The sequence below is a fragment of the Mauremys mutica genome, chromosome 5 (genome assembly GCF_020497125.1).
Source record: "Mauremys mutica isolate MM-2020 ecotype Southern chromosome 5, ASM2049712v1, whole genome shotgun sequence".
In the NCBI taxonomy this organism is placed as follows: domain Eukaryota; kingdom Metazoa; phylum Chordata; order Testudines; family Geoemydidae; genus Mauremys; species Mauremys mutica.
The window spans coordinates 2000575-2027239 of record NC_059076.1 but is presented as its reverse complement, the minus strand read 5'-3'; the positions used below and the strand labels follow the sequence as shown (position 1 = coordinate 2027239).

Genomic DNA, 26665 nt, shown 5'->3' with positions numbered 1-26665 from the left:
CTGATGCCACTATATCTAATGTTTATTCAGTAGGGGTTTCTCACTCTTTCCTTATTTGTATGTCCTTATTCCACAGGCCCTGCCCTCACTCCACCCTTTCCCCCAAGGTCCCACTCCCGCCCCACTTCTTCCCACCCACATTTTGCCCCTGCCCCACTTCTGCCTGCCCCTACTTCACCCCTTCCCCACCTCTTCCCACCTAGTACCACCCCCCCCAAAGCGACCCCCATCCCTGATCCTGTCCCTCACCCCGTGCCTCCTTCATGCGCAAAATCTTGGTGGGTGGGAGGCACTGGGAGGGAGGAAGAGGAGGAGCTGGCTGCAAGTGGGTGCTAAGCCCTGGAGCACCGACAGAGTCAGCGCCTATGCCTCATTCTACTAATGCTGAGGTGTCCTTCCCTTATAGGTGAGTGAAGCAAAGCAGTGAATATAATAAAGGCAAACTAGCCCTATGGGCTACAGTTACAGCAGCATTCCTGAAGAAACAATAGCTCACAGAGATATGAACTCTGTAAGCAGAAGTGAAGAGCTTTGTAGTGCAAACTTCTGAAATATGTCTAAACTGGTCGTTGGTACTGTTCATTAGCGGAGCTCAGGGGCAATCCAATGATATCCATGTGATGAAGGACAGAGCCTTATTCTTTCCATAACTTTTTGTTGAAAAGTTATGAGATACTGAACATGTTAAGAACATAAGAACGGCCGTACTGGGTCAGACCAAAGGTCCATCTAGCCCAGTATCTGTCTACCGACAGTGGCCAATGCCAGGTGCCCCAGAGGGAGTGAACCTAACAGGCAATGATCAAGTGATCTCTCTCCAGCCATCCTCTGACGAACATAGGCTAGGGACACCATTCTTTACCCATCCTGGCTAATAGCCATTTATGGACTTAGCCACCATGAATTTATCCAGTTCCCTTTTAAACGCTGTTATAGTCCTAGCCTTCACAACCTCCTCAGGTAAGGAGTTTCACAAGTTGACTGTGCGCTGCATGAAGAAGAACTTCCTTTTATTTGTTTTAAACCTGCTGCCTATTAATTTCATTTGGTGACCCCTAGTTCTTGTATTATGGGAATAAGTAAATAACTTTTCCTTATCCACTTTCTCAACATCACTCATGATTTTAAATACCTCTATCATATCCCCCCCTTATTCTCCTCTTTTCCAAGCTGAAGAGTCCTAGCCTCTTTAATCTTTCCTCGTATGGGACCCTCTCCAAACCCCTAATCATTTTAGTTGCTCTTTTCTGAACCTTTTCTAGTGCTAGAATATCTTTTTTGAGGTGAGGAGACCACATCGGTACACAGTATTCGAGATGTGGGCGTACCATGCATTTATATAAGGGCAATAATACATTCTCAGTCTTATTCTCTATCCCCTTTTTAATGATTCCTAACATCTTGTTTGCTTTTTTGACCGCCTCTGCACACTGCGTGGACATCTTGGAGTCATCATGAATAGTTCTCTGAAGATCTTTTTCCTGACTCGTTGTAGCTAAATTAGCCCCCATCATATTGTATGTACAGTTGGGGTTATTTTTTCCAATGTGCATTACTTTACATTTATCCACATTAAATTTCATTTGCCATTTTGTTGCCCAATCACTTAGTTTTGTGAGATCTTTTTGAAGTTCTTCACAGTCTGCTTTGGTCTTAACTATCTTGAGAAGTTTAGTATCATCTGCAAACTTGGCCACCTCACTGTTTACCCCTTTCTCCAGATCATTTATGAATAAGTTGAATAGGATTGGTCCTAGGACTGACCCTTGGGGAACACCACTAGTTACCCCTCTCCATTCTGAGAATTTACCATTAATTCCTACCCTTTGTTCCCTGTCTTTTAACCAGTTCTCAATCCATGAAAGGACCTTCCCTTTTATCCCATGACAGCTTAATTTACGTAAGAGCCTTTGGTGAGGGACCTTGTCAAAGGCTTTCTGGAAATCTAAGTACACTATGTCCACTGGATCTCCCTTGTCCACATGTTTGTTGACCCCTCCAGAGAACTCTAATAGATTAGTAAGACACGATTTCCCTTTACAGAAACCATGTTGACTATTGCTCAACAGTTTGTTTTTCTATGTGTCTGACAATTTTATTTTTAACTATTGTTTCGACTAATTTGCCCGGTACCGACATTAGACTTACCGGTCTGTAATTGCCAGGATCAATTCTAGAGCCCTTTTTAAATATTGGCATTACATTAGCTAACTTTGTGTCATTGGGTTCCAACGCCGATTTTAAAGGACAGGTTGCAAACCTTAGTTAATAGTTCCTCAACTTCACATTTGAGTTGTTTCAGAACTCTTGGGTGAATGCCATCAGGTCCCGGTGATTTGTTAATATTGAGTTTATCAATTAATTCCAAAACCTCCCCCAGTGACACTTCAATCTGCGACAGTTCCTCAGATTTGTCACCTACAAAAGCCAGCTCAGGTTTGGGAATCTCCCTAACATCCTCAGCCTTGAAGACTGAAGCAAAGAATCCATTTAGTTTCTCCACAATGACTTTATCGTCTTTAAGCGCTCCTTTTGTATCTCGATCATCAAGGGGCCCCACTGGTTGTTTAGCAGGCTTCCTGCTTCTGATGTTCTTAAAAAACATTTTGTTATTACCTTTGGAGTTTTTGGCTAGCAGTTCTTCAAACTCCTCTTTGGCTTTTCTTATTACACTCTTGCACTTAAGTTGGCAGTGTTTGTGCTCCTTTCTATTTGCCTCACTAGGATTTGACTTCCACTTTTTAAAGGAAGTCTTTTTATCTCTCACTGCTTCTTTTACATGTTAAGCCACGGTGGCTCTTTTTTTAGTTCTTTTACTGTTTTTCTTAATTTGGGATATACATTTTACGCAGACAATGTTTATGTTTTGACTCTTCAACCCAATTCAGAACAGACACAATGTTGAAATATCAGAATTTCCTGTGGGATGGAAATTGTGATTATTGCTCAGCTCTAGAAGTTTCCTTCTGTTTTTCTTTCTCTCTTTCACCTTGTTCATTGGGTACCAGGCTGGGAAATATGCCAAGAGAAAAATGATGGCTCTACCCACTGTTGCAAGCACCCCAGCCAGGCATGGATGATTGGCTCCTTGGAGCCAAATAACTACCCACAGAAGTGGGGCTATTTACATTTAAATTGTTATTTTGTACCTTGTGCTCAGCATCCTCTGTGGTGTTACTGATCATGTGAATTGTCGGATCTAGGGATGCATGGTCGAGTCCATATTTAGGAGTAAGAGCCTCTTCACAGAAAGAAATAACATGACTTGCCATCTCCTCTTGTTTCTCAGACACTTCCTCACTGACTTTTTCTCTCTCTGCAGGTAAATGAATTGTGGGTTATTTACACCATATTCCCTGCTGTGAAGAATTCCTGTCCCCTTTTGCTCATCCCCCTTCCCAGCTGACAAGTAGCAGGAGCTTCTCTGACTAGATTCCATCACCTGCAACGATAGTTACAAACCTTCCCACCCCACAGAACCACTCACCCTGAGAGCCAATTTTATCTTGACTTCTTCGTGTCTTCTGCAGAGCTAATTTACTGGTAATGGAGAGTGAGTGAAATCTGCTACAGACTTACTAAAGTGGGTCTTTCAAAATTATAATTTTGGGGAAATGACACCCCCAAATAAACCACATTTTGATGAGGTGCTCAGCACTCACAGCCCCTTTGACTTCAATGGGAAGTGTTCTACAAAACCACTGAAAATCAGGTCTTTGGTATCTCAACTGGCCACTCGGAATCAGGGGTATTTTTTAAAATAGAGATGTAATCTCCTTAAAGGCACAAAGGGAAGGAGCTAAAGACCACTCATTAGCTGCAAGCAAAACTCAGTAATGAATATATACATTTGGGATGACAAAAAAGTGTGAACATATGACCTGGATTTCACATCTGCAAATTTTGCTACCTCACTGTTTACCCCTTTTTCCAGATCATTTATGAATATGTTGTTGAATAGGACTGGTCCCAGAACAGGCCCCTGGGGGACACCAATATTTACCTCTCTCCATTCTGAAAAATGACCATTTATGCCTACCCTTTGTTTCCTATCTTTTAACCAGTTACTGATCCATGAAAGCACCTTCCCTCTTATCCCATGGCAGCTTACTTTGTGTAAGAGCCTTTGGTGAGGGACCCTGTCAAAGGCTTTCTGAAAATCTAAGTACTCTAGTAATGAATCCTTAATTAATATACAACTACTGAAGCAGCCTAGTTGCATTGTGAGCTCCCAGGAAAAAAACACCACCCGTAGCCAAGAGTAATCAGCGCCTATTGTCTAGTCAGAAGAAAACCCTTGAATCATCAGCTTACATATAAACAAATCTATTGTTCTCCTTTGAACAATTATATTTTCCCTACAAAAATCCCTACTCACCCTCTAATCAGGGTTCTGATGCTCAGATCTAAACTCTGCATCAGTTCCACTGGGACTCCATCTTCTCCTGACTGATCGTGCTGGGGACTCTGCTTGCCTCTTGCCCTCAGGACCCTCAGCTACCGCCATCATCTGGGAACCCCGACTAGTTCAAGCTTCAGGGAGCGGTGAGATCCCCTTCTCTTTCTCTCTCTCTCTGTTTTCCTCTCTACCTTAGGTATTGGCCTTTAATCATGTATGTTATGTTGGTTTAGCCCTCCTTGTGTATTTATCACTATTATTCAATAAATAACATTTATGGTTAAGCTGGTTGCTTCTCTCTCTCCTGCTGAACTTTACTCTTTTGTGTTTTAACTTCCCCCATTCACTCTACAGCAACGCTTCTTTCACCTGAGCTAAAGATCCCTGCAGCACCCAGAATACTGTGGGGTTTGCTCATCAAGTAGGTTACTGCCAGTACAATTGTGATGTGAGAGTGGGGATAGGGACATGCTAAATCTGGGATGCATAAGGGTAACAGCTTGAAAGTGCTGCTTGACTCAGTCCATCGAGCCCAGGGGCATGGAAGGAAAGACAGCTTGAAAGTGGTGCTTGTGAGTCCAAAGACATATAAGGGGTTAGCTTGACAGTGCTGATTGACCCAGTCCGCTCAGACTTGCTGTGTGTGTGTGTGTGTGTGTTCATCTGGTTTTGGGGCAGCAGAAACCCAGCCCTAGGGAACCTAGGTCCTGTAGGATAGTTTATTGGGAGAGGACTTGCAGAAGGGAGAAGTAGAGCTCCATATGAAAACACAAGTGATACAAGCAGTACAGCGATAGAAGTAAAGAACCCCCTTCTCCAGAAGAGTAACCCGAATAAATTAGCATACTCCAAAGTAATGGGCAAATCTGGCAACAAATTGGTGGAGAATGCGGGCAGCATGTGACCCTAATCACGTGGTAATTGTTGAGTAGTTGCTGTGGAGTGGGGAAACTGAGGCACAGACCTGAGAAAGCTTTCTTTTTGTTCCTTATTCAGACCAAGCTCCTTTAGCAAGGTCTCTCTCTCCAGGGCCGGCTCCAGGCACCAGTGCTCCAAGCGTGTGCTAGGGGTGGCATGCCGTGGGGGGCGCTCTGCCGGTTGCCAGGAGGGCGGCAGGCGGCTCTGGTGGACCTCCCGCAGGCGTGCCTGCGGCAGGTCCTCTGGTCCCGCGACTCCGGTGGAGCATCCGCAGGCACGCCTGTGGCAGGTCCACCGGAGCCGTGGGACCAGCGGACCCTCCGCAGGGACACCTGTGGGAGATCCACTAGAGCCAAGGGACCGGCAAGTGGCAGAGCACCCCCCAGGGCGTGCCGCCGTGCTTGGGGCGGCGAAATTATTAGAGCCGGCCCTGTCTCTCTCTCATAGACTATTTGGTAACCTTCTGTTAAGAATTGTGTTTAGAATACCTGTAAAACTGTGAAATAAAAAGTTGGTGCCTTCAAAGTAAAGGTGTTAGAAAGAGCTGTTGGTGGGAATCATTAGTGAAATAAGGAAATAGAGATGGCTGAAAAAGACCTTTTTGCTGCTCACTTGAGACAGGAGAAAACCAAAAGGTTACAGAAATGGGTAATAAAAAAGGGGAAATGCCCCTAGGAAAGGGGGTGTTTTAAGGGTGAGAATCCCCTGACTAAAGCCAGTCTGAGCTTTGAACAGTATTGCACAACCATTAAGCCACGTGGTAGTGCAAAGGATGCAGCTGCTGCATGGGCATTATTTTATGCATGTCTGGACATGGTTGAAACGGTAAAAAAAGGGCAAGAACTAGAGCTTGAGAAAAAGCAGTTACAACAGCATTTGAACAAATGTAAGACAGACAGGTGTGAATTGATAGCAGAAAAGCTCAGAATGGTGACTGTACTTAGGGTTATACAAGAGGAGAGAGACAAGGCAAGCAAAACTGCAGAAGAGTATAGAAAAGAGTTAACACACACAAAAGTTCTGTTAGAAGAAGCAAGAGCAGCAACTCACTTCTTGGCAGAAGAGAACAGGGCAGCAAAGGCAGCAGCAGACCATCAGGACTGTGAGGCAAAAATTAGTAAATTGCGTGCCCAACTTAGTGCCCATTAGGGGGTGGTAACAGCTGTAAGATTGAGAAAGAATTGTGATTTGGAGCCCCCTGGGAAAATAAAGATACCCCCTGATGCTGTCCCTCAAAACCCATTTAAACCCATTGGCCACACAGCCATAACGTTGCCCCTGTTTCCACAAGGGAGCTTAAACACATAGTTGCAGGAGCTGATCCTCCCACAACAAAGCTGGTCACGGATGTAGTAAGGTGGTCTCCTAGTCAAGCCAAGGCTATTGCTGAGAGACTGGGGCCACTGAACCGTGACACAGGTGTTGCATGGCTGGCCTGTGTGTGGCAAATATACCCCTCTGCTGATGGAATGGACTTAACGCAATTGGCTCAAGTTATTCTCCTCTTCTTTTGATGCAGATGCTGTAGACATAGGCATAGGTTCTTGGGAGCGGACTGCCCCTGGACCGCGGGAATGGATGATAAGTGCTCTTAAAATATTACTGCCTGCGTCTTCCCTTAAGAAACTGTCTATAATGGAAGAGCAGAAACCAGGAGAGGCCCCAGAAGCTTACCTAATTCGAAAGAAAATGCTGGCAGCTCTCTCTGATTCATTACCCCGGACAGAAGAGACTGGAAAGTGATAATCCCATTATCAGGGACCCGAATTAGTACAGACCACTTATGCAGGACTAAATTCTCAGACAAAATTGACCATGGGGACTCTGGATTTAGAACACCTAACCTGGAGTGAACTAGTGGCAAAAATCAAACAGGCAGGAGATTTGCTGCGAGAAACTGGTGTCTTGAAAAGACAAGTCAGCAAAAAGACTACCTCAGAGCCTGTGCAGGCTATCACATTTACAAATAATGGTCCTCACTCTGCTAGGCACCCTCCCGATCTTAATTCCCCTATCATCCACACCCCTGGGCAGCGCCGACCCAAGGAGACCCTTGGGAACATGATTTGGAAGGAGCTGGTGAATTTAGGGGAGGATATGGGAAAATATGATTGCCAGCCCCTCAGCATCCTGATTAATGCTTTGTCTCAAGTCATGCGGAGGACGGAGTTAATGCAGGGAGCTCCCACACAACCCACTCCCCCGGTTCAGAGTGCATCACCCACGCCCACTCTCTGTCAAAGCCAGATCCCTGCCCCCTCTTCTTAGTGGAGGGTTTGGGAGTCGGACGATCAGTAGGGGTGCCCAGTTCCCCATGGGCCTCCCCAGCTGATTGCAAGATGTCAGTGCGACATATGGAGGAGATCCACTGTGAGATATACAGTGGGGAACCCAGGGATGTTAGCCCAATTGCTAGCAGATAGGATCTCCGAAGGGAGACCCACCACTAAGCAGGTTCAGCTCAACAGGTATGAGGGAGTAACTGTCTCCCATGGTTTGTCTCTTGGGAGTGGCGATTTGCCTGTTAAAAAAGCCATCCCAATCTCCCAGTGTTTGTCTCTGAAAAGCCATGTGGTCTGTGACAAGGGGGAGGGAAGTTCAAACTGTCTAGTCAGAAAAGCAGTTTAACTGCTGGGGAAAAAATGTCTCCAGGGTGCTGTCTGTGGAACAGGAAGAAAACACCTCTGAGTTTATGTTGACTGAGGATTTGTCAGTTGTGCCAGATGTGGTTCTGGACTCAACTAAAACCCAGGAAGGAAGTGTTCCTAAGCCTGTGTCTGTTGGGGGGTAATGACTTGCCCATGGAGGGAGCTACCCCAATCTCCAAAAGTTTGTCTGGAAACACAGGGGAGAAAATTCCTAAACTTGTGAATGTTAGGAATGGCAGTTTATCTGTCGGGGGAGAGTTTGTCTCCAACCTTCTATCTAAGGAGCAGACAGAATGTGCCTCTCAGCTTATGCTGATTGAGGATATGTCAGTTGTCTCAGAAGTCATTCTGGACTCCACTGAAACCCGGAAAGATGCTCAGAAAGATGTTTCTGTAGAGCAACCGCTAGCTGAAAAGGGAAAGGACAAAATTTCTGGGAAAAATGAATTGTTGCCTAAAAGTGCTCCTGAAGGAGTAAAACCTCATGCTAGCTTTTGCAAGCAGTTTGCTGCAACTGAAGGGTGTGGAAGTGGGTTGATTGAGTTAGCTCAGAATGAATCATTGCCTGTAGCAAGCAACAGTGTAGGTGCTGAGGAATTTGGTTCAGTTTCTAGCTGCCAAAGTTTCTCAACTGTGTCTGAATCCGCTGTCTTTGTTTTAGAAAAATCCAGGGTGGAAGCCATCCCTACTAAAACCAACAATGCCTCGGTCACTGCTAAGCAGCTTTTTACACACACCTGGGATGTCTGCAGCTCTATTGTGAATCGGGCCAGCCCCAGTGTTTGTCAGATAAAAATCCTGAATGGGAAAAATGGGGAACCCTGGTGGAGATGTTTTCATTCTTCACAGCTCAAAGAATGGAAAGATAAACCACCTCACCCTCAAGACTGTCTTCTCCATCCTGTTGGCCACCCTTCTTGGCCAGCAAGAAGGAATGGCTTTGAGCCATTGGAAAATACGCATCAAGTGGGCTGGTCGGTTCCTACCTCAACGTTAAAACAGGAAAAAGCCAGAAAATTCCTTGACTTATGGCCACCCTCTCGTAGGTCCCCACTTCATGTTCACTCTGTAATATTGGTCCCAGATTCTCCCAGTATATACGGGGGGAGTGTGGGAATTTGTTCTGTCTAAACACAAAAGAACAGCTTACAAGAAGTGGAAGATTGGACAAATAACCAGGGAGGAGTATAAAAGTATTGTTCAGGCATGCAGGTGTGAAATCAGGTGTGAAATCAGGAAGGCCAAATCACACTTGGAGTTGCAGCTAGCCGGAGATGTTAGGAGTAACAAGAAGGGTTTCTTTAGGTATGTTAGCAACAGGAAGAAAGTCAAGGAAAGTGTGGGCCCCTTGCTGAATGAGGGAGGGAACCTAGTGACAGAGGATGTGGAGAAAGCTAGTGTACTCAATGCTTTTTTTGCCTCTGTCTTCACAGACAAGGTCAGCTCCCAGACAGCTGCACTCTGCAGCACGGTATGGGGAGGAGGTGACCAGCTCTCTGTGGAGAAAGAAGTAGTTCGGGGCTATTTAGGAAAGCTGGACGAGCACAAGTCCATGGGGCCGGATGCGCTGCATCCGAGGGTGCTAAAGGAGTTGGCCGATGAGATTGCAGAGCCATTGGCCATTATCTTTGAAAAATCATGGCGATCGGGGGAGGTCCCGGATGACTGGAAAAAAGCTAATGTAGTGCCCATCTTTAAAAAAGGGAAGAAGGAAGATCCAGGGAACTACAGGCCAGTCAGTCTCACCTCAGTCCCTGGAAAAATCATGGAACAGGTCCTCAAGGAATCAATCCTGAACCACTTAAAGGAGGGGAAAGTGATCAGGAACAGTCAGCATGGATTCACCAAGGGCAAGTCATGCCTGACTAACCTAATTGCCTTCTATGACGAGATAATCGGCTCTGTGGATGAGGGGAAAGCAGTGGATGTACTATTTCTGGATTTTAGCAAAGCTTTTGATACAGTCTCCCACAGTATTCTTGCCAGCAAGTTAAAGAAGTCTGGGCTGGATGAATGGACGGTAAGGTGGATAGAAAACTGGCTAGATGGTCGGGCTCAACGGGTAGTGACCAATGGTTCCATGTCTAGATGGCAGCCGGTATCAAGTGGAGTGCCCCAAGGGTCGGTGCTGGGGCCGGTTTTGTTCAATATCTTCATTAACGATCTGGAGGATGGTGTGGACTGCACCCTTAGCAAGTTTGCAGATGACACTAAACTGGGAGGAGTGGTTGATACGCTGGAGGGTAGGGATAGGATACAGAGGGACCTAGACAAATTAGAGGATTGGGCCAAAAGAAATATGATGAGGTTCAACAAGGACAAGTGCAGAGTCCTGCACTTAGGACGGAAGAATCCCATGCACTGCTACAGTCTAGGGACCGAATGGCTGGGTAGCAGTTCTGCAGAAAAAGACCTAGGGGTTACGGTGGACGAAAAGCTGAATATGAGTCAACAGTGTGCCCTTGTTACCAAGAAGGCTAATGGCATTTTGGGTTGTATAAGTAGGGGCATTTCCAGCAGATCAAGGGATGTGATCATCCCCCTCTACTCAGCACTGGTGAGGCCTCATTTGGAGTACTGTGTCCAGTTTTGGGCCCCACACTACAAGAAGGATGTGGATAAATTGGAGAGAGTCCAGCGGAGGGCAACAAAAATGATTAGGGGGCTGGAGCACATGACTTATGAGGAGAGGCTGAGGGAACTGGGATTGTTTAGTCTGCGGAAGAGAAGAATGAGGGGGGATTTGATAGCTGCTTTCAACTACCTGAAAGGGGGTTCCAAAGAGGATGGATCTAGACTGTTCTCAGTGGTAGAAGATGACAGAACAAGGAGTAATGGTCTCAAGTTGCAGAGGGGGAGGTTTAGGTTGGATATTAGGAAAAACTTTCACTAGTAGGGTGGTGAAGAACTGGAATGGGTTACCTAGGGAGGTAGTGGAATCTCCTTCCTTAGAGGCTTTTAAGGTCAGGCTTGACAAAGCCCTGGCTGGGATGATTTAGTTGGGTTTGGTCCTGCTTTGAGCAGGGGGTTGGACTAGATGACCTCCTGAGGTCCCTTCCAACCCTGAGATTCTATGGTTCTATGATTCTCTGCCCTCTCACAGGTCCCGAATACGAGCCATGACATCCCACCGGTGCATCAGCACCCTGCTGTTGATAGTGTCTGGAGTCTGATGCAGTCCAGGCTCTATGCTGTACCTGTGATCTCTCTGAGCCTCTGGAGGTGCTTGTCAACTGGAGCTCAGGAAGTCAAATTACTGTGTCACATGCATGGATTCTATGGGAATGGAAGCAACCCCCTTGCTCTGCAGCATCACTACTAGTTCTACGCTGTTGGCAACACCTCGGGTTGCTCCTGGGAAAGCATTGCCAATTGCACGCAGAGTGCCACCGGAGAGTCATTCAAAGTTTGTTATGAAACCAAGACCACCCCAGACTCCATCCCATTCTTCTATAAGCTCTTGTGGTCTCGAACGGGACATACACCATCAAACACACCCAGTGACAGCCTCCTGGGTAGCGGAAGGTGCAGGGTAGCCGTGGTTTCCTCCGCTGTTTGGGGAACAACCATGCCCCTATGAGTCATCATTGTCATTGGAACTCAGACACCTCCGTTACCCGGAGATGAACTGCAGCTGTCTCTGATCACGCCAGCAGGCAAAAATATCACACAGTTCCTCGTAAACTGGGAACCGCTGAACTGGACTTTAGCTGGACATGACTTGATTCAGCAAGGTCCACCAGACTGGGTAAGTTCCCTTAAAGGGCACACATTGTGACAAGCTCATGCCAAAAATTTGGTTTAAATTCTATGGGCATATTGCCATGGGGGAGAGGGGTTTCATGAGCCTGGTTTGTACAGAATGGAATTGGGCCAACAACAAAAAACAGTTTTAAACTTTGACCCTCTGATCACAAACCTTGCTCCCCTCTGACATTTAAAAGCCCAAATTTCAGGACCCCATGTGTTGAAATTGGATCAACAAGAACATTTGGTTCTGTAACCTCAGACTTCTCTGAAGGAGGTTCAAATCCACTTAGAGGGCATGAATATCTCTCACATTGCACCTGCATGTGCTCCCTTGATTGGAACTGGCCATAAGGGTTGAAATGAATGGGTAAAAATGTGGCAAGGTGCCAATCATGTAAATAGAATAAAAAGTGAATTAAATGATTAAATCGCACCTGTAGAAAACAGGAATCTCTTTAGTTAATGCCGCAAATATAGAAGTTCTGGCTAATAAACTGTCATATGCCACCAAGAATATAGGAAAAATGGGAACCTCATTAACAGCATCTTTAAAACAGTTAAGTAAAAAACAGCAGTTAATAAGTAAGGTATACCCTGGATGGGAAAGACTAATAAAAAAGAATAAAAAGTTAGTCTGGTGTACAGTCCCTCCAAAATAATATCTCATTGGCTTCAGTGTGTGAGCAAGCTCAGGCTCTCACCCAAAATGTAGTCATGGGAATGATTCGGCAAGCTGTCGCAGGACAAATTCCCATGCAGGCAATCAACTTAATTTGGCCCCAAGTAACAGAGGAAGAATTAGCCCTCCAGCCCTGGTGGAGGCTAGTTAATGCTTCATACAATCACCACCAGCAAAGCTTGCAGTTATTCCTGATAACTGTGACAGGCAAAAAAAATTAAAGTAATCCACCCAGTAGTCTCACTGAAATTGCAAATTAATAATAACTCAGTAATATACTCCAAAGATCCTACCACTTGGGCCTGGCAAAATAATAATGTGTCAAACACAGTAAATGTAAAAGGGTGTTAGAAAAAAAGAACGTTTGGGCTATAAGTGTGAAGATCAAGCATTGAAGGAACATGATAAATGCTTCTTCCCACAACCTTGGAATAAGTCTCAATGTTCCTTCAATATTGTCAAGGAAGAGGAGTCTATTATTGTCTATGTTGGTAAAGTGTGTGTGTGTAAGGACAAGATGTAATATTGTAGTGATTAATGGACATTGGATCCAACCCATGGTGCTTTATGTTAATCACTGTTTCTGTAATGTAACCACCATTGTTAGTTATGATATTAAGCTTACTGTGCCTATATGGACTGTACAACATGTAAATGCCTATCCTGAGCTCTACAAGGAGGTTTCCTCTATTTCACTGGGAATGGGTCTCATTCCCAATAACAGACTATTAATTCATCCCTCTTTACAAGCTGAGCTGCAGAAGCTCAGAACTTTGGGAAAGAATGGCAAACTCAAGATTTAACACCACAACCAGGAAATCTCTAGGCTGGCAGCCACAGTTAAAAACACAGGCCATCACGCCTTGTGGGAGACTTTGCTTGGGTGGAGCCCCAGTGCAACAGGTCTTTTGAATATCCTGCTTCACCCCATTGTGGTGATCATTGTTAGAATATAGATATTCAGGCCTGTCTGCAAAGGCCTATACTTTAAGAATGTAGGTGTATTCTTATCACTTAGCTAGTTATAGAGGTATAAAAGAAAGAATCAAAGATCACTGTCTGTGGAATGGCCTTCTCTTACTGTGACAGGCTAAGGCCTTCAGCTAAAATGTAGTTAGGCAGCCATACGCTGGGAAGTGTATGGTCACATCCTCACATTCCAAACTAGTCACAGTGAAATAAGTTGCTATTGGGCTGTTAGGAATACAATCCTGCCCTGATATTTCCATCACCTCCAGAGAAAGAGAAGAACCTAGAAGATGTAAAAAGAAACCTGGTTTTATAGCATCCTGTCTGGCAAGAACTCACTTATCAATAGACACAGCTGAAAAACCCTTATGTCTGTATAGGTGTAGTTGTGAAATCCTCACGTCTGTATTGTTTTGTATGTTTATTTGCATGGTCTCTGTCTGGTTCTGTAATTGTTTCTGTCTGCTGTATAATTAATTTTGTTGGGTGTAAACCAATGAAGGTGGTGGAATATAATTGGTTAAATAAACACATTACAATGTTAGGATTGGTTAGTTAAATTTCAGTAAAATGATTGGTTAAGGAATAGCTAAACAAAACTCAGGTTTTACTATATAGTCTGCAGTCAATGAGGAAGCAGGGGGGAATGGGAACAGGGACTGGGGATGGGGGAATTAAAATCATGTTTTGCTAAAGGGGGAAATGGGAACAGGAACAGGGACACAGGCAAGGCTCTGTGGTGTCAGAGCTTGGAAGGGGACACTAAGGAAGGAAACTGGAATCATGCTTGCTGGAAGTTCACCCCAATAAACACCGAATTGTTTGCGCCTTTGGACTTCAGGTATTGTTGCTCTCTGTTCATGCGAGAAGGACCAGGGAAGAGAGATGGTGAAGGAATATGCCCCCCAACAATCATTGGTTTCCAAATTATACTAGCGATTGGTCTGGTTCATTGGATACAATGACAGATGCGGCAGCTGCAACGGATGGAAGATCAGACCCGGTACCATGGAGGAAGGAGGTGATGGGGATACTCATTCAGTGCAAGCACCCCACCAATGGGGGGGACTTGATATCAGACACCTCTGTGTCCTTGGGGAACCAGGGGGCAGTATCCAGCCTGATTCATGAAAGACACCTCCCCCTGCCCCAGCCTCTGCTTAAACCAAAACCCATCAGAGGAAAAAAAATTGCAGAGAGCAGTGAAGGGTGTTGGGAGACACACTAGACCCCTCCTGACAAGGGTGATAAGATTAAGACATCTCCATTAGCATACAGAATGGAGAGCAGAGACAACTCCTGCCTCATCTGCATGAAAGATGGAACAGAAAGAAATCTCAATTTACATACAGAATGGAAAACAAAGAACCACACTGAATTCTGGGACCAGAAAAAGCCGGGAAGCACTGCATCATGGGAATCTCTGCTCTAGATGCTAATGAACATATGTCTGCACACACCCAGCTCAGCAATTATCAGACCAATTCTAGTAATGAATCCTTAATTGATATCCAAAATACTGAAGCAGCCTAGTTGCATTGTGAGCTCCCTGGAAAAAAACACCACCCATAGACAAGAGTAATCAGCTCCTATTGTCTAGTCTAAAGAAAACCCTTGAGTCATCAGCTTACCTATAAACAAATTGATTGTTCTCCCTTGAACAGTTGAATTTTCTCTACAAAAATCCCTACTCACCCTCTAGTCAGGGTTCTGATGCTTAGATCCAAACTAGGCATCAGTTCCACTGGGAATCCATATGCTCCTGGCTGATGGTGCTGTGGATTCTGCTTGTCTCCAGCCCTCAGAACCCTCAGCTACCACTATCCCCTGGGACCCCAGACCAGTTCAAGCTTCAGGGAGCGGTGAGATCCCCTTCTCTTTCTCTGTTTTCCTCTCTACCTTAGGTATTAGCCTTTAATAGTGTATGTTATGATGGTTTAGCCCTCCTTGTGTAGTTATCACTATTATTCAATACATAACTTGTATGGTTAACTTGGTTGCTTCTCTCTCTTGCTGAACTTTACTCTTTTGTGTTTTTAGCTTCACCCATTCACTCTGCAGCAACGTTTCTTTTACCTAAGCTAAAGATCCCTGCAGCACCCAGAATACTGTGGGGTTTGCTCATCAAGTAGGTTCCTGCCAGTACAATTGTGATGTGAGAGTGGGGACAGGGACGTGCTGAATCTGGGACGCATAAGTGTGACAGCTTGAAAGTGCTGCTTGACTCAGTCCATGGAGCCCAGGGGCATATAATGGGGGGCAGCTTGAAAGTGCTGCTTCATCCAGCCCAGTGAGTCCAGAAACATAAGGGGTCAGCTTGACAGTGCTCATTGACCCAGTCCACTCAGACTTGCTCTGTTAATGTATGTGTCGGTGGGTGTTCATCCAGTTCTGGGGCTGGAGGAACCCAGCCCTAGGGAACCTAGGTCCTGCAGGATAGCTCCATTGGGAGGGGACTTGCAGAAGGGAGAAGTAGAGCTCCATATAAAAACACAAGTGACACAAGCAGCCCATTGATAGAAGTACAGAATCCCCTTCCCCCAAAAAGCAACCCAAATAAATGAGCATACCCAAAGTAATGGGCAAAGCTGGTAACAATTTTGCTGAATATTCCTGATGTCTGTGCTAACAAGCTGTGTTCCTGTTGACTAATAAACCTTCTGTTTTACATGCTGGCTGAGTCACTGACTGTGGAGATGGGGTGCAGGGCCCCTTCGGGGAGGTGGTGGTGGTGGTGTAAGGTGTCCCCATCCAGGTTGGCTCACTGCAAGAAGCTCACAATGTGAACAGGGGACTAAACACTCCGAGGTCAGACCTGGAAAGCACTGAAGCCGAGGAGGCTTCTTACCCTGGTGAGAGAGGAGGGGAGACTGACTGCACTAAAGTCCTGACTGATTTCAGAGCAGTTTCAAAGCACTGAGCCTGTGACATCCTTATTCACAAGCACTGGACCCATTCTGTTACCTTTGTGTCCCTGTAACTCTGTCTCCACAGCAATTTCCCTTCCAGGGGAGAAGCTTGTCACTTCAGGTTCAGGTGGCTGTGTCTGAGAAGCACGATCTTCAAACCTGAACACAGTAATAACTCTCATTATCCATTTACTTCATTAACCATTAACTGGGGATTACAATGGATGAGAAGCTGTATATGAGTTAACAGTGTGCCCTTGGGTGATGTTATATGATTATAATATAACATCTTGTTGAAGTGTGACACACGGCCAGAAAAGGGTAAAGCAAAATTCCAACGAACTAACCCAGGACCTGTAGAGGCATGTTAGAAGAGTTTGTAAATGGTAAGGAGGACCATTCAAGGATAGTTAGGATACAACTTTGAAGTGTAAATCTGTATTGTTAGAAATTAGGAGGTAACACTAATTAGATATGTTTACTTATATCTTATAGATGCTAACTATGTAAACAGGCAATTCCATCCTGTCTATTGCCATAGCTATTGCTGCAGAGATCAAAAGGGAAGGCTAATGTTTAGATGAACCTTGAAGTAGTTGCATTGTTTATATGTCTCTTTAAATTTTGTGCTGAACTGTGTATGAACTGTTTAATGGATAAATTACGTCCGCATAGTTAATTGCCAGTGATGTTTGGGAAACAAGGATTCACATTAAAAGAATATTGTTCACACAGGACCGAATGGTCAAGAGGGTTCTGGAAATGTATAAAAGCCTTGGGACCTGATCCTTTTTTATCTCTGATCTGCTTACTTATGTAGGGCAAGACTAAGCCATAAGGACTGAGATCCGAGTCATTGGCTGAATATGGACATTGGACTATAACCTATGGACTATTTCTAGAAGAACTCTTTGCAACTACAAGCTCACCATCTCTGCTATGTATCTGAACCTCAAGAATTTAACTCACATCTGTATGTAAATTGATCTCTCAACCAACACTTTTCTTTTTTAATAAATTTTAGTTTATTTAATAAGAATTGGCTATAAGCGTATATTTTGGGTAAGATCTAAATTATATGTTGACCTGGGTGCATGGGATCAGAAGAACCCTTCCTTTTATATGATGGAATAAAATTTTCAGGAATCTTCATCATATTTTGACATGGGTACTTGGATGGAGCCCTGAGGCTGGGCACTTTAAGGGAACTGCGTTGTTTGGACTTCCGAGTAACCAGTGAAGTAATTCAGAAGCTGTTTTGTGCTGGCTTGGTAAATCTAGATATTGGAATATCAACCAGCTTTTGGGGTTTGTCTGCCCCATTTTGTTTGCAGTTCACCCTAATTGAGTGACCTCAGCTGCCTCCCACTGGGACAACTGCTACGCCTTGTTGCCAAGAAGGCTAACAGCATATTGGGCGCATTAGTAGGAGTATTGCCAGCAGATCAAGGGAAGTGATTATCCCCTCTATTCAGCACTGATGAGGCCACATCAGGAGTCTTGCATCCAGTTTTGCCCACCCCCCCCCTCCCCATAGAAAGGATGTGGGCAAATTGGAGAGAGTCCAGTGGAAGGCAATTAAAATGGTTAGGGGGCTGGGGCACATGACTTACAAGGAGAGGCTGAGGGAACTGGGTTTAGTCAGTCTGCAGAAGAGAAGAGTGAGGGGGGGATTTGATATCAGCCTTCAACTACCTGAAGGGGGGGGTTCTAAAGAGGATGGAGTTCGGCTGTTCTCAGTGGTGGCAAATGATAGAACAAGGAGCAATGGTCTCAAGTTGCAGTGAGGGAGATCAAGGTTGGATATTAGGAAACATTATTTCCCTGGGAGGGTGGTGAAGCACTGGAATGGGTTACCTGAGGGGCTGGTGGAATCTCCATCCTTAGAGAGTTTTAAGGCCCTGTCATAACTATAAAGGGAAGGGTAATAACCCTCCTGTATACAACACTATAAAATCCCTCCTGGCCAGAGGCACCAAAATCCTTTTACCTGTAAAGGGTTAAAAAGCTCAGGTAACTTGGCTGGCACCTGACCCAAATGACCAATAAGGGGACAAGAGACTTTCAGATCTTGGGTGGGGGAGGCTTTTGTTTGTGCTCTTTGTTTTGGTGGGTGTTCGCTCTTGGGACTAAGAGGGACCAGACATCAATCCAGGCTCTCCAAGTCTTTCTGAACAAGTCTCTCATATTTCAAACTTGTAAGTAGCAGCCAGGCAAGGCGTGTTAGTTTTATCTTTGTTTTCTTAACTTGTGAATTTTCCCTTTGTTAGAGGGAGGTTTCATCTCTGTTTTGTTGTAACTTTGAACTAAGGCTAGAGGGGGTTCTTCTGGGCTCTTTGAATCTGATTACCCTGTAAAGTTATTTCCATCCTGATTTTACAGAGATTATTTTTACCTTTTCCTTTTAATAAAAATCCTTCTTTTAAGAACCTGACTGATTTTTCCATTGTCTAAAGACCCAAGGGTTTGGGTCTTTGATCACTTTGTAACCAATTGGTGAGGATATTATTCTCAAGACTCCCCAGGAAAGGGGGTGTAAGGGCTTGGGGGATATTTTGGGGGAAGAGGAACTCCAAGTGGTCCTTTCCCTGTTTCTTGTTAAATAACTCGGTGGTGGCAGCATACCAGGTTTTAACCTAAACTGGTAGAAATAAGATTAGGGGGCTTTCATGCAGGTCCCCACATCTGTACCCTAGAGTTCAGAGTGGGGAAGGAACCCTGGCAGGCCTGGCTTGACAAAGCCCTGGCTGGGATTATTTAGTTGGGGTTAGTCCTGCTTTGAGCAGGGGGTTGGACTAGATGACCTCTTGAGGTCCCTTCCAACCCTGATATTCTATGATTCTTAGATTCCTAATCCACTAATTTGGTGTACTGGAGGGAGAGGGTTAAGGAAGAGGAGAGAAGATGTTAATCATTTGTACAATAGCTGAAACATGAGGACATAGGATTTTGCAGGAAGTATGTGGCCAAATCACAGAAAAATTCTAAAATCTCATCATTTTCTTTCCTTTCCATGATGTATACATCTTTCTGCTGAAATTAAACTACTGCAATAAAAAGCAAAACTACTCCAGAATCATATTACATAGGAATAGAGGGAAATTTGAAATCCAACATCTAGTGCTGACCCACATTGTCAAGCTCTCTTTACACTGGTGTGTGCAGGGAGTAGGGACATTTCTCCAGAGATTCCTACCACATCCCAGTGACTTTCATACACTCACCTTTGCTTGCTGCTCTTTACTTCCACCTAGAAGAAAAGAGAAAAACCAACAACATTCAGATTCAGTTCTGTAATATGGTGTATATCTGATATTTTACTATTTTAGTTGTAGAAATTTTCTAAAAGCCCCTCTGGTTTATTCTAATTATAAGAATTTTGTTCTACATTTAGGAGGGTATTTGGAAAAGTTATGCTGTATGCACATAGACACAGCCTTGCTGGGGTTGTAAGCATTGCTGGCAGCACTGGTTATCTGCTGAACGTGTGTGGGAAGGGGTCTCTGCATCCTTTCCCCATGCTGCCATTTGGCCTTTAATAGACAGGTTGTCCAAAGAGCTCAACACCAGCAACTCCCATTTGTTCTCAGTGTGCAACAGAGGGGCTATAAGGAGTCTCCATTGTTCTTAACTGGAGGTGCTCAGTGTGAGCTTTTTTCAAAATCTGGCCCCAAAGAACACCCTAAGGACTGCACTTCCAGCTGGATGTTTACTCCTCCATATGGCCCAATCTCTAAAGGCAGAGGTCTATTTGCAAGTGCTATAAAGGTGTGTGCTCCTGCAAGATATTCCAGAGGAGAAACACACACGCTGTGAACTCTCTGCTGGAAAGTTTTTGTTCTTTCTTGCTTTGTTGTTCTTGTGATGGTGCACCCCATAAGACTCTATGGAAATGTGCTTATGAATGTATATATGACATAACTGGAATACTTTTTATGCTACATATGCCATGTAACATATCTACTGAATCTATTCCTCCTGTTTGTATGCATGTATCATTTTTGTAGTTGAAGTTATGAATATTGGCTGTGTACTTGCTTGATTTCTAATTAGCCTTAGTAAAAGTATTTGGTCAGCTTCTTGAGAAAGGAATGTGCAAGTTAAGTGCCCAATCAAGAAGCACTTAAGACAATAGAGCTTGGGAGGCTCCAATCCATGTAAGAAGTCTACCTGAGGATGTTCGAGGTAGCATGTGAACCATGGCTGCTACCTGTGAGTTCTGAGTCATGCATGGACATGTGACTTGCCCATATGACTCCAAATCTCCATTTTGTAACTGGATTCTATGGAGGAGGAAGGGGTGTCCACTCACAAGAGAAAGTCTATTTAAACCCCTGGAAGACCCCTCCATTTTGGCTTTCAATGGCTCAAGAGATAGCCCCTCCACCCCCAAGGATACCTGAAAGAAACTGGAACAAAGAACAGTAACTACAGGGGGTGTGAGTGGTTGCTGGACCCAGACTAGGGAGAGACTAGTCTGTAAAAGGAAGCTCACTGGAACACCACAGAGGGTGGGGTTTTATCTGTATTCAGTTTTATTACTGTATTAGAGATAGATTTGCATGTTTTATTTTATTTTACTTGGTAATTCACTTTGTTCTGTCTGTTATTACTTGGAACCACTAAATCCTATTTTCTGTATTTAATAAAATCACTTTTTACTTATTAATTAACCCAGAGTATGTATTAATACCTGGGCCGGAGGGCAAACAGCTGTGCATCTCTCTCTATCAGTGTTATAGAGGGTGAACAATCTATGAGTTTTCCCTGTATAAGCTTTATACAGGGCAAAATGGATTTATTTGGGGTTTGAACCCCACTGGTATCTCTTTCTTTTGAATGTTGGAAAGCTGATACTTTGGTTCTTTTGACTGCTTTAGCTGCTAAGGGTCACAAGGCATCCCGAGAAAAACTCCAGCTGTGTCAACCAGGGTTCATTATCTTGGTCATGATATTTGCCCTGGCACACGTCATTTATCAGATTCTCGTATTTCAGCTGTTCTAAATATGCCTAAACCCGGTACTATTTCTCAAATGCACTCTTTCCTTGGGAGTTGGGCATCTGAGTGTTAAAGACAGGAACACTTCTTAAGCTGCTTCCAAGTAAGCCTATAGCTTGTAGGGGACATAGTTCAGACCTGGGTCTGGGTTTGCAGCAGGCTAGCTGGTCTGGATCGAACCAGGCAGGACTATGGAGTCCCAAGCTGCCAGGGCAGGAAAGCAGAGGCAGAAGTAGGCTTGGCACATCAGTTGGCAACCCCAAGGGTGTTTCTGTGATCCAACCTGTCAGTTCTTTTAAGGGAAAATTGTCATTCAGACTGATATTATTGATGTTTGTGTAGGCAGAAACATAACTCAGACCTGGTCTACACTACAAAGTTAGGCCAACACTTAGTTTTCTCTCATCAGTGTAGGTGCACCATTATGTTAACATAAATAAAGCCAGCTTCCCAAGAAGTGATAAGCTGTGGTCAATGTATGAAGACTGACATATAATGCATGTAGACCAGTGATACTCAATAGACTGCCGGTGAGTCAAATATGGTCTGCCAAGGCTCTCTGTGTGGCTCACCAGCCAGTGCTTAATTTATGCTGGGGCTTGGTACTTCATAGCCCTGCACCGCTGGGCTTGCTGCATCAGTTACCCGTACCCTTTCTGCTCTGGGACCACAGCCACTTCACCCACAGGCTCCAGTGCCCCCATCTCACCTGTGCCTCTGCACAAGGCCAGCAGCATACTGAGGCTGCCCTATGCCCAGAGGGCGCAGCTGCAGGTATATCAGCACAAGCTGAGCTCCTGCATCCTGGTCAGTGAGTCGTTCGGGGCTGGGAATGCTACCACCCAGCAGCGCTTCCACCAACATCCCCTTGGCTTCCTATGGGGCTCCCATGAGGAGGCTGCTGCCCCCTGGGAGGCCCAAGAGGGGCAGAGACTCCCCAGTGCAAGCAGCAAGGAGAGAGGTGAGGCATCAGGGACTGGAAAGTGACTGTGCAGCTGAGACACAGGGCAGGGGGAGCTGAGCACTGGGGCAGGAGGGTGGCTCCAGAAGGTGGCCCCAGTGTCACAGGGAGGACCCTGCCAGGGGAGGTGGAGCAGGCCCACAGAGCAATCGGAGTAGGGCTAACAAGATGCACAAGTGGGGAGGTGGCTCAGCACTCTGACGAGGGGGTGCTGACCCTGCCATGTGCCTGCGATCCTGGCTGCCACAGCCCCCAGCAGCAGCCATGCTTGGCAGAAATTACTGCCCAAATGCCCAAACCCCCTGAGGGATCCACACTCAGAGGAAGTGAGATATGGGTCTGATCCTGGACCCACTTGTTCAAGAGGTGAGGTGCTCTTCCTTCCAGGGGATTCCAGATGGGCAGGTGCCCTGATTTGGGCTGAGAGTGGAGTGATCTGGAATCAGGTGATGGGGACTGCAGCCTCTTTGTATGGGAGCAATGAATTGGGCAGAGTGGAAAATTAACACACCCCCCACGGCACTTCAGCATAGCACCTCCCCACAAACCTGCCCTCAGCATTCCTCATGGCAAGCACGGCTACCCCTGCCACTCCACACCAGGGGAAAGCCTACAGAACTACAGCTTCATCCACACTGACCTGTAAGAGCCTTGGTTGATGTATATGTAGCTACAATGGTTTCTCTGGTTTATTTATTAAGCTCCTGTGAGGGCTTACAACCCTCGTTGCAAGGTAGCATGGCCTAGCGGCCAGAGTTTGTAGAATTGCCCCTGGTTACAGGCAGCACAGCCTAATGGCTAGAGTCCATAGAGTCACCCCTGGTTATGGGGTAGCATGGCCTAATGGCCAGAGTCTATAGAGTTGCCCCTGCTTACAGGGCAGCATGGCCTAGTGGCCGGAGTCCATAGGATTGCCCCTGGTTACAGCACTGTAGGGCCTTGAAACTGGCTGAGCGGGAAGATCCTACCAAAACACGCTGAGGCTTACCGGGAGCAAGGTACTAGTCTGTCACCCCCCTGAGTAGCCTTCCTACCGTCTTAAGAGTTGGAATCTCCCACAAATCTCCAGACTCTCCACAGGTCTCTGGGTCCATCGCCTCCTCGGGCTCCTCCCACAGCAGGGCTTCGTGCCAGCCAGGAGACGCTTCAGCTCCCCGCAACTTCAAGGGTAGTGGCTGGCCCTCCACAGGCACTTCCCATATAGATCCTTCCCCTGCAGCCACCAGCCCAGACTGAGCTGAGTTCCCTCCTTTTATACTCCCAGAGCACTTGGAGCATGCCCAGTATGAATGGGGCGGGACTTCCTCCGTCAGAGCTACTAGTCTGACACCACTGGGGCTAGTGCGGGGCAGGGCTGCCCCATCACAGGTTCCCTAATTTCTTTAAGTTAAAATGTATTTACTGTTAAATTCTTCAGACTGTGTGTTGTGAGCTGTTTCTGCAAGTGTTTACTAGTTTGCAACACCTGCTGGCAGGGAATGTGGTGCTCCTGTGCACTCACAACCCAGTGGATCAGTGCCAAACACTGCAGTTATCATAAATGTACAGCAAGCGTCCCAACATTAATTGCAACACTGGCAATGATATGTGCACAGACGTGCAGCAAGCACCATACAGTTCCTAACAGGTCCCCAAACTGCAGTGCCAGATTGAGCACAGCCCACCACAGCACATTAGAGTGGCTCACTGTTACAGTGCCCTTTCAAAGCCTCTCCAAGCCATATAGAGCCTCACTGATTTCATCTGCTAGCCTTTGTGTCTGGCTGTTCAAACTCAGCAGACAGCCACTCCACCTCCACTCCTGTGGCAAGTTTCCCCCCTTCGCTTCACAGTTATTATGCAGGACACAACGGGCAGCTATAACCATTGGGACATTTTTCACACTGAGATCCAGTCTCATGTGTAAACAATGCCAGAGCCCTTTCAATCTGCCAAAGCACATTTAACATTCTGCACCTGCTGAGCCTATAGTTGAATCTCTGCTTAGTGCTTTCAAGGTGTCTGGATTCATGAGCTAGGGATAGGCTGGGATCCCAGGATCGCTACTGGCATGTCACCATCACCAATGGAGATCTGCTGGTCTCTAAAGAAGGTCCCTGCTTGTAGGTTTCTGCTTTTAAAGATGAGAGTGTCATTCATCTTCCCTGATCAGCCAAAACTGGTGTCAGTGATACATCCCTGGTGTGGAAGTAGAGAAAGAATTGATGGGTATTTGAAGGGGATGTTTCAAACAGTTCCCTTATGTGAACAAGAATCAGGCTAGCTGTAACCCTAATAACGCAAGATTTGTAGAAGCGAGGATTGTGTGAGGCGAGTGGGAAAGAACTGTATGAGAAGTTGTTGTGACCTTGTGTTAGATAATTATGGAATGTAGACTAGAGTCTAAATAGAGGTGAGAAAAATAAGATATCAAGATGACCTATGTATAAACAAAATGCAGCTGCTGCACATTATTGTATGTAACAAAAGGTATACATGCTTGCTGGAATTGTTTACCTGTGAGAGAACTGTTTAGCTCTCTTCCTCCATGCAATTGCTAGAGGAAATAAAGTATCTGATTTGCTGCAGCCAACCTGAGAGTGAGAACTCTGTTTTTCTCCGACAATTGTGGGGGCTTGTCTGAGATGGTATCACCTGCGGAGAGAACGGCAACTGCTGTGGATCATTCCCCTTCAAACCCCAAGGCGCCACAATAGAGGTAAGAGACCTTTTTAAATCTCTATTGGGGTATTGGAGGAGAACTGTCCGTGGGGCGCTCTGTCTCTGTTGGGCTTACGCCATCTGAACTTGTTGACTGTGCAGCAAGATCAGATGCAGAGCGGTGCTGGGGAACTGTTTTGCAGCCCTCAACAAGGTTAGTTTGATGTGGTGCTGGGGACTTAGTTTTGCCATCCCCAACAAGGTTAATTCATAAGGGAAATGCATTAGGTTAATGCACCAGTGCTGAGGGGTTGTTACTGCCTCACATAAGGGAAAGTGTATTGCGTCTGGACATAAGGTAAAAATGCATTGTGGTAAGAAGAAATAGAGGCCTTGGGGGTGTGTGTGTGTGTGTGCGTGTACACCAGTGTGAATGAGAGAAGAGGCTCAGAGCCCTCTGAGAAGCCGTAGGCTCGTGACCGGAGATACTCTAATGCAAGCCCTGTGACTCCACCTAGTGGACCTGTAAAAGGTCCTGACTAAGGTGGCTCTCTCTGCCTGGCATCATCTAGTGAGGGACCTGTCTGGGTCTAGGTTTGTGTGACCCCGTCTTCCCTCCCCTTTCTCTCTCCATGTGAGCCACTGACTGGTCTGACCATCTCACTGGAAGCAATGAGAGTAAGCGGCGCTGTCTCTCTGAGACTAGCTGACGATCTTTGCTGAAGGGAGATGTAGGACAGTCGTGGACATCCTCGTTAATCTTTCCTGTGTGAGTGACCCGAGCGGAAGGTAGTGTGATACCCTTAGTTTATGAGCCGCTAGCGGACAGGGCATCCTCCCTGTGTGTGTGTGGAAAATGGGTGGGGGACAGTCTAAACATTCCCTCTCACCCCCTAAGGGTACCCCAGCATATTACATGTACATATATTATGGTCCTAAAACCTGCAGATATTTAGAAAATTGGAATCTTTACACTTGTGAAAATCCATCTAAACAATGCCCAGGAGAAGGTACCTTCAATTTAGATAAACTTACATAGCTCAGAGGAACCCTTACATCACCAAAAGCCCCTGACACACAGTGGAAGCAATTTGTTCATTGGTGGAAGGAGGTGACAAAGAGACTCCATGAGTCTCGAGTGTGGAGCTTAAAGGACTCCCAGGAAAAATTAAAAACTCAAGTACAGGATTTGAAAATTAGATGTAAGGCATCCACATGTCTCCCCCACTCAAGCAATTCCTTCTGTGCCTCTCTATCCCCAGTTAGTCAAGATTGAGAGCGAGGAAGAAGCCGCTGAGGACGTTGTGGATTTTTTCAGCAATGCGCCACGGCCGCAGCCTTTGCCTCCCCCTCCTCCCCTTTAGCAGGCTGTGCCTGCTAATGAGCTCCACCCAGCAGCATTAGTTTCACCGCAGCATGTATCAACTGCACAAGTAGTTCTTTCTTCTCCTGGGAGAGAATCCTCCTCTTCACCATAAAGGAGTGATTCTGATCCTTCCAGTAGCTCACCCAACTCTGTTCCTTCTGATGTAGTTGTCCGCTATCATACTAGAAGCCAGGTACCAATGCTCCAGGCTCCTTTGAGAGAATTGCCTGGGGCTGCAGGGGAGTTGGTTACAGTGCATGCCCCTTGAACACCAGGGGATCTTAGAAACCTGGTAAAAGAATTTCCTAAAGTTAGGGAGGAGCCACAAAAAATTAGAGAAGAGCTCCGGACAGTGATTCAGTGTTATAATCCATTTTGGGCAGATATTAATCAACTCTTGCGAGTGGTTATGCCAGCCGAAGTTTG

At 45.7% G+C, this 26665-nt stretch overlaps 1 protein-coding gene across 1 annotated transcript in view; it reads right to left on the bottom strand.

Annotated features, from left to right (window-relative positions):
* The window catches only part of LOC123371174 (E3 ubiquitin-protein ligase TRIM17-like), a 67261-nt gene that overhangs the window by 13477 nt on the left and 27119 nt on the right, over positions 1–26665 (bottom strand). Inside the window, exons 3-5 of the mRNA XM_045018473.1 lie at positions 19497–19522; positions 16328–16431; positions 3150–3316 (exon numbers count right to left, since the gene is read on the bottom strand). Of these exons, the coding sequence (XP_044874408.1) occupies positions 3150–3316; positions 16328–16431; positions 19497–19522 (297 nt within the window). The remainder of the gene's footprint in view (positions 1–3149; positions 3317–16327; positions 16432–19496; positions 19523–26665) is intronic.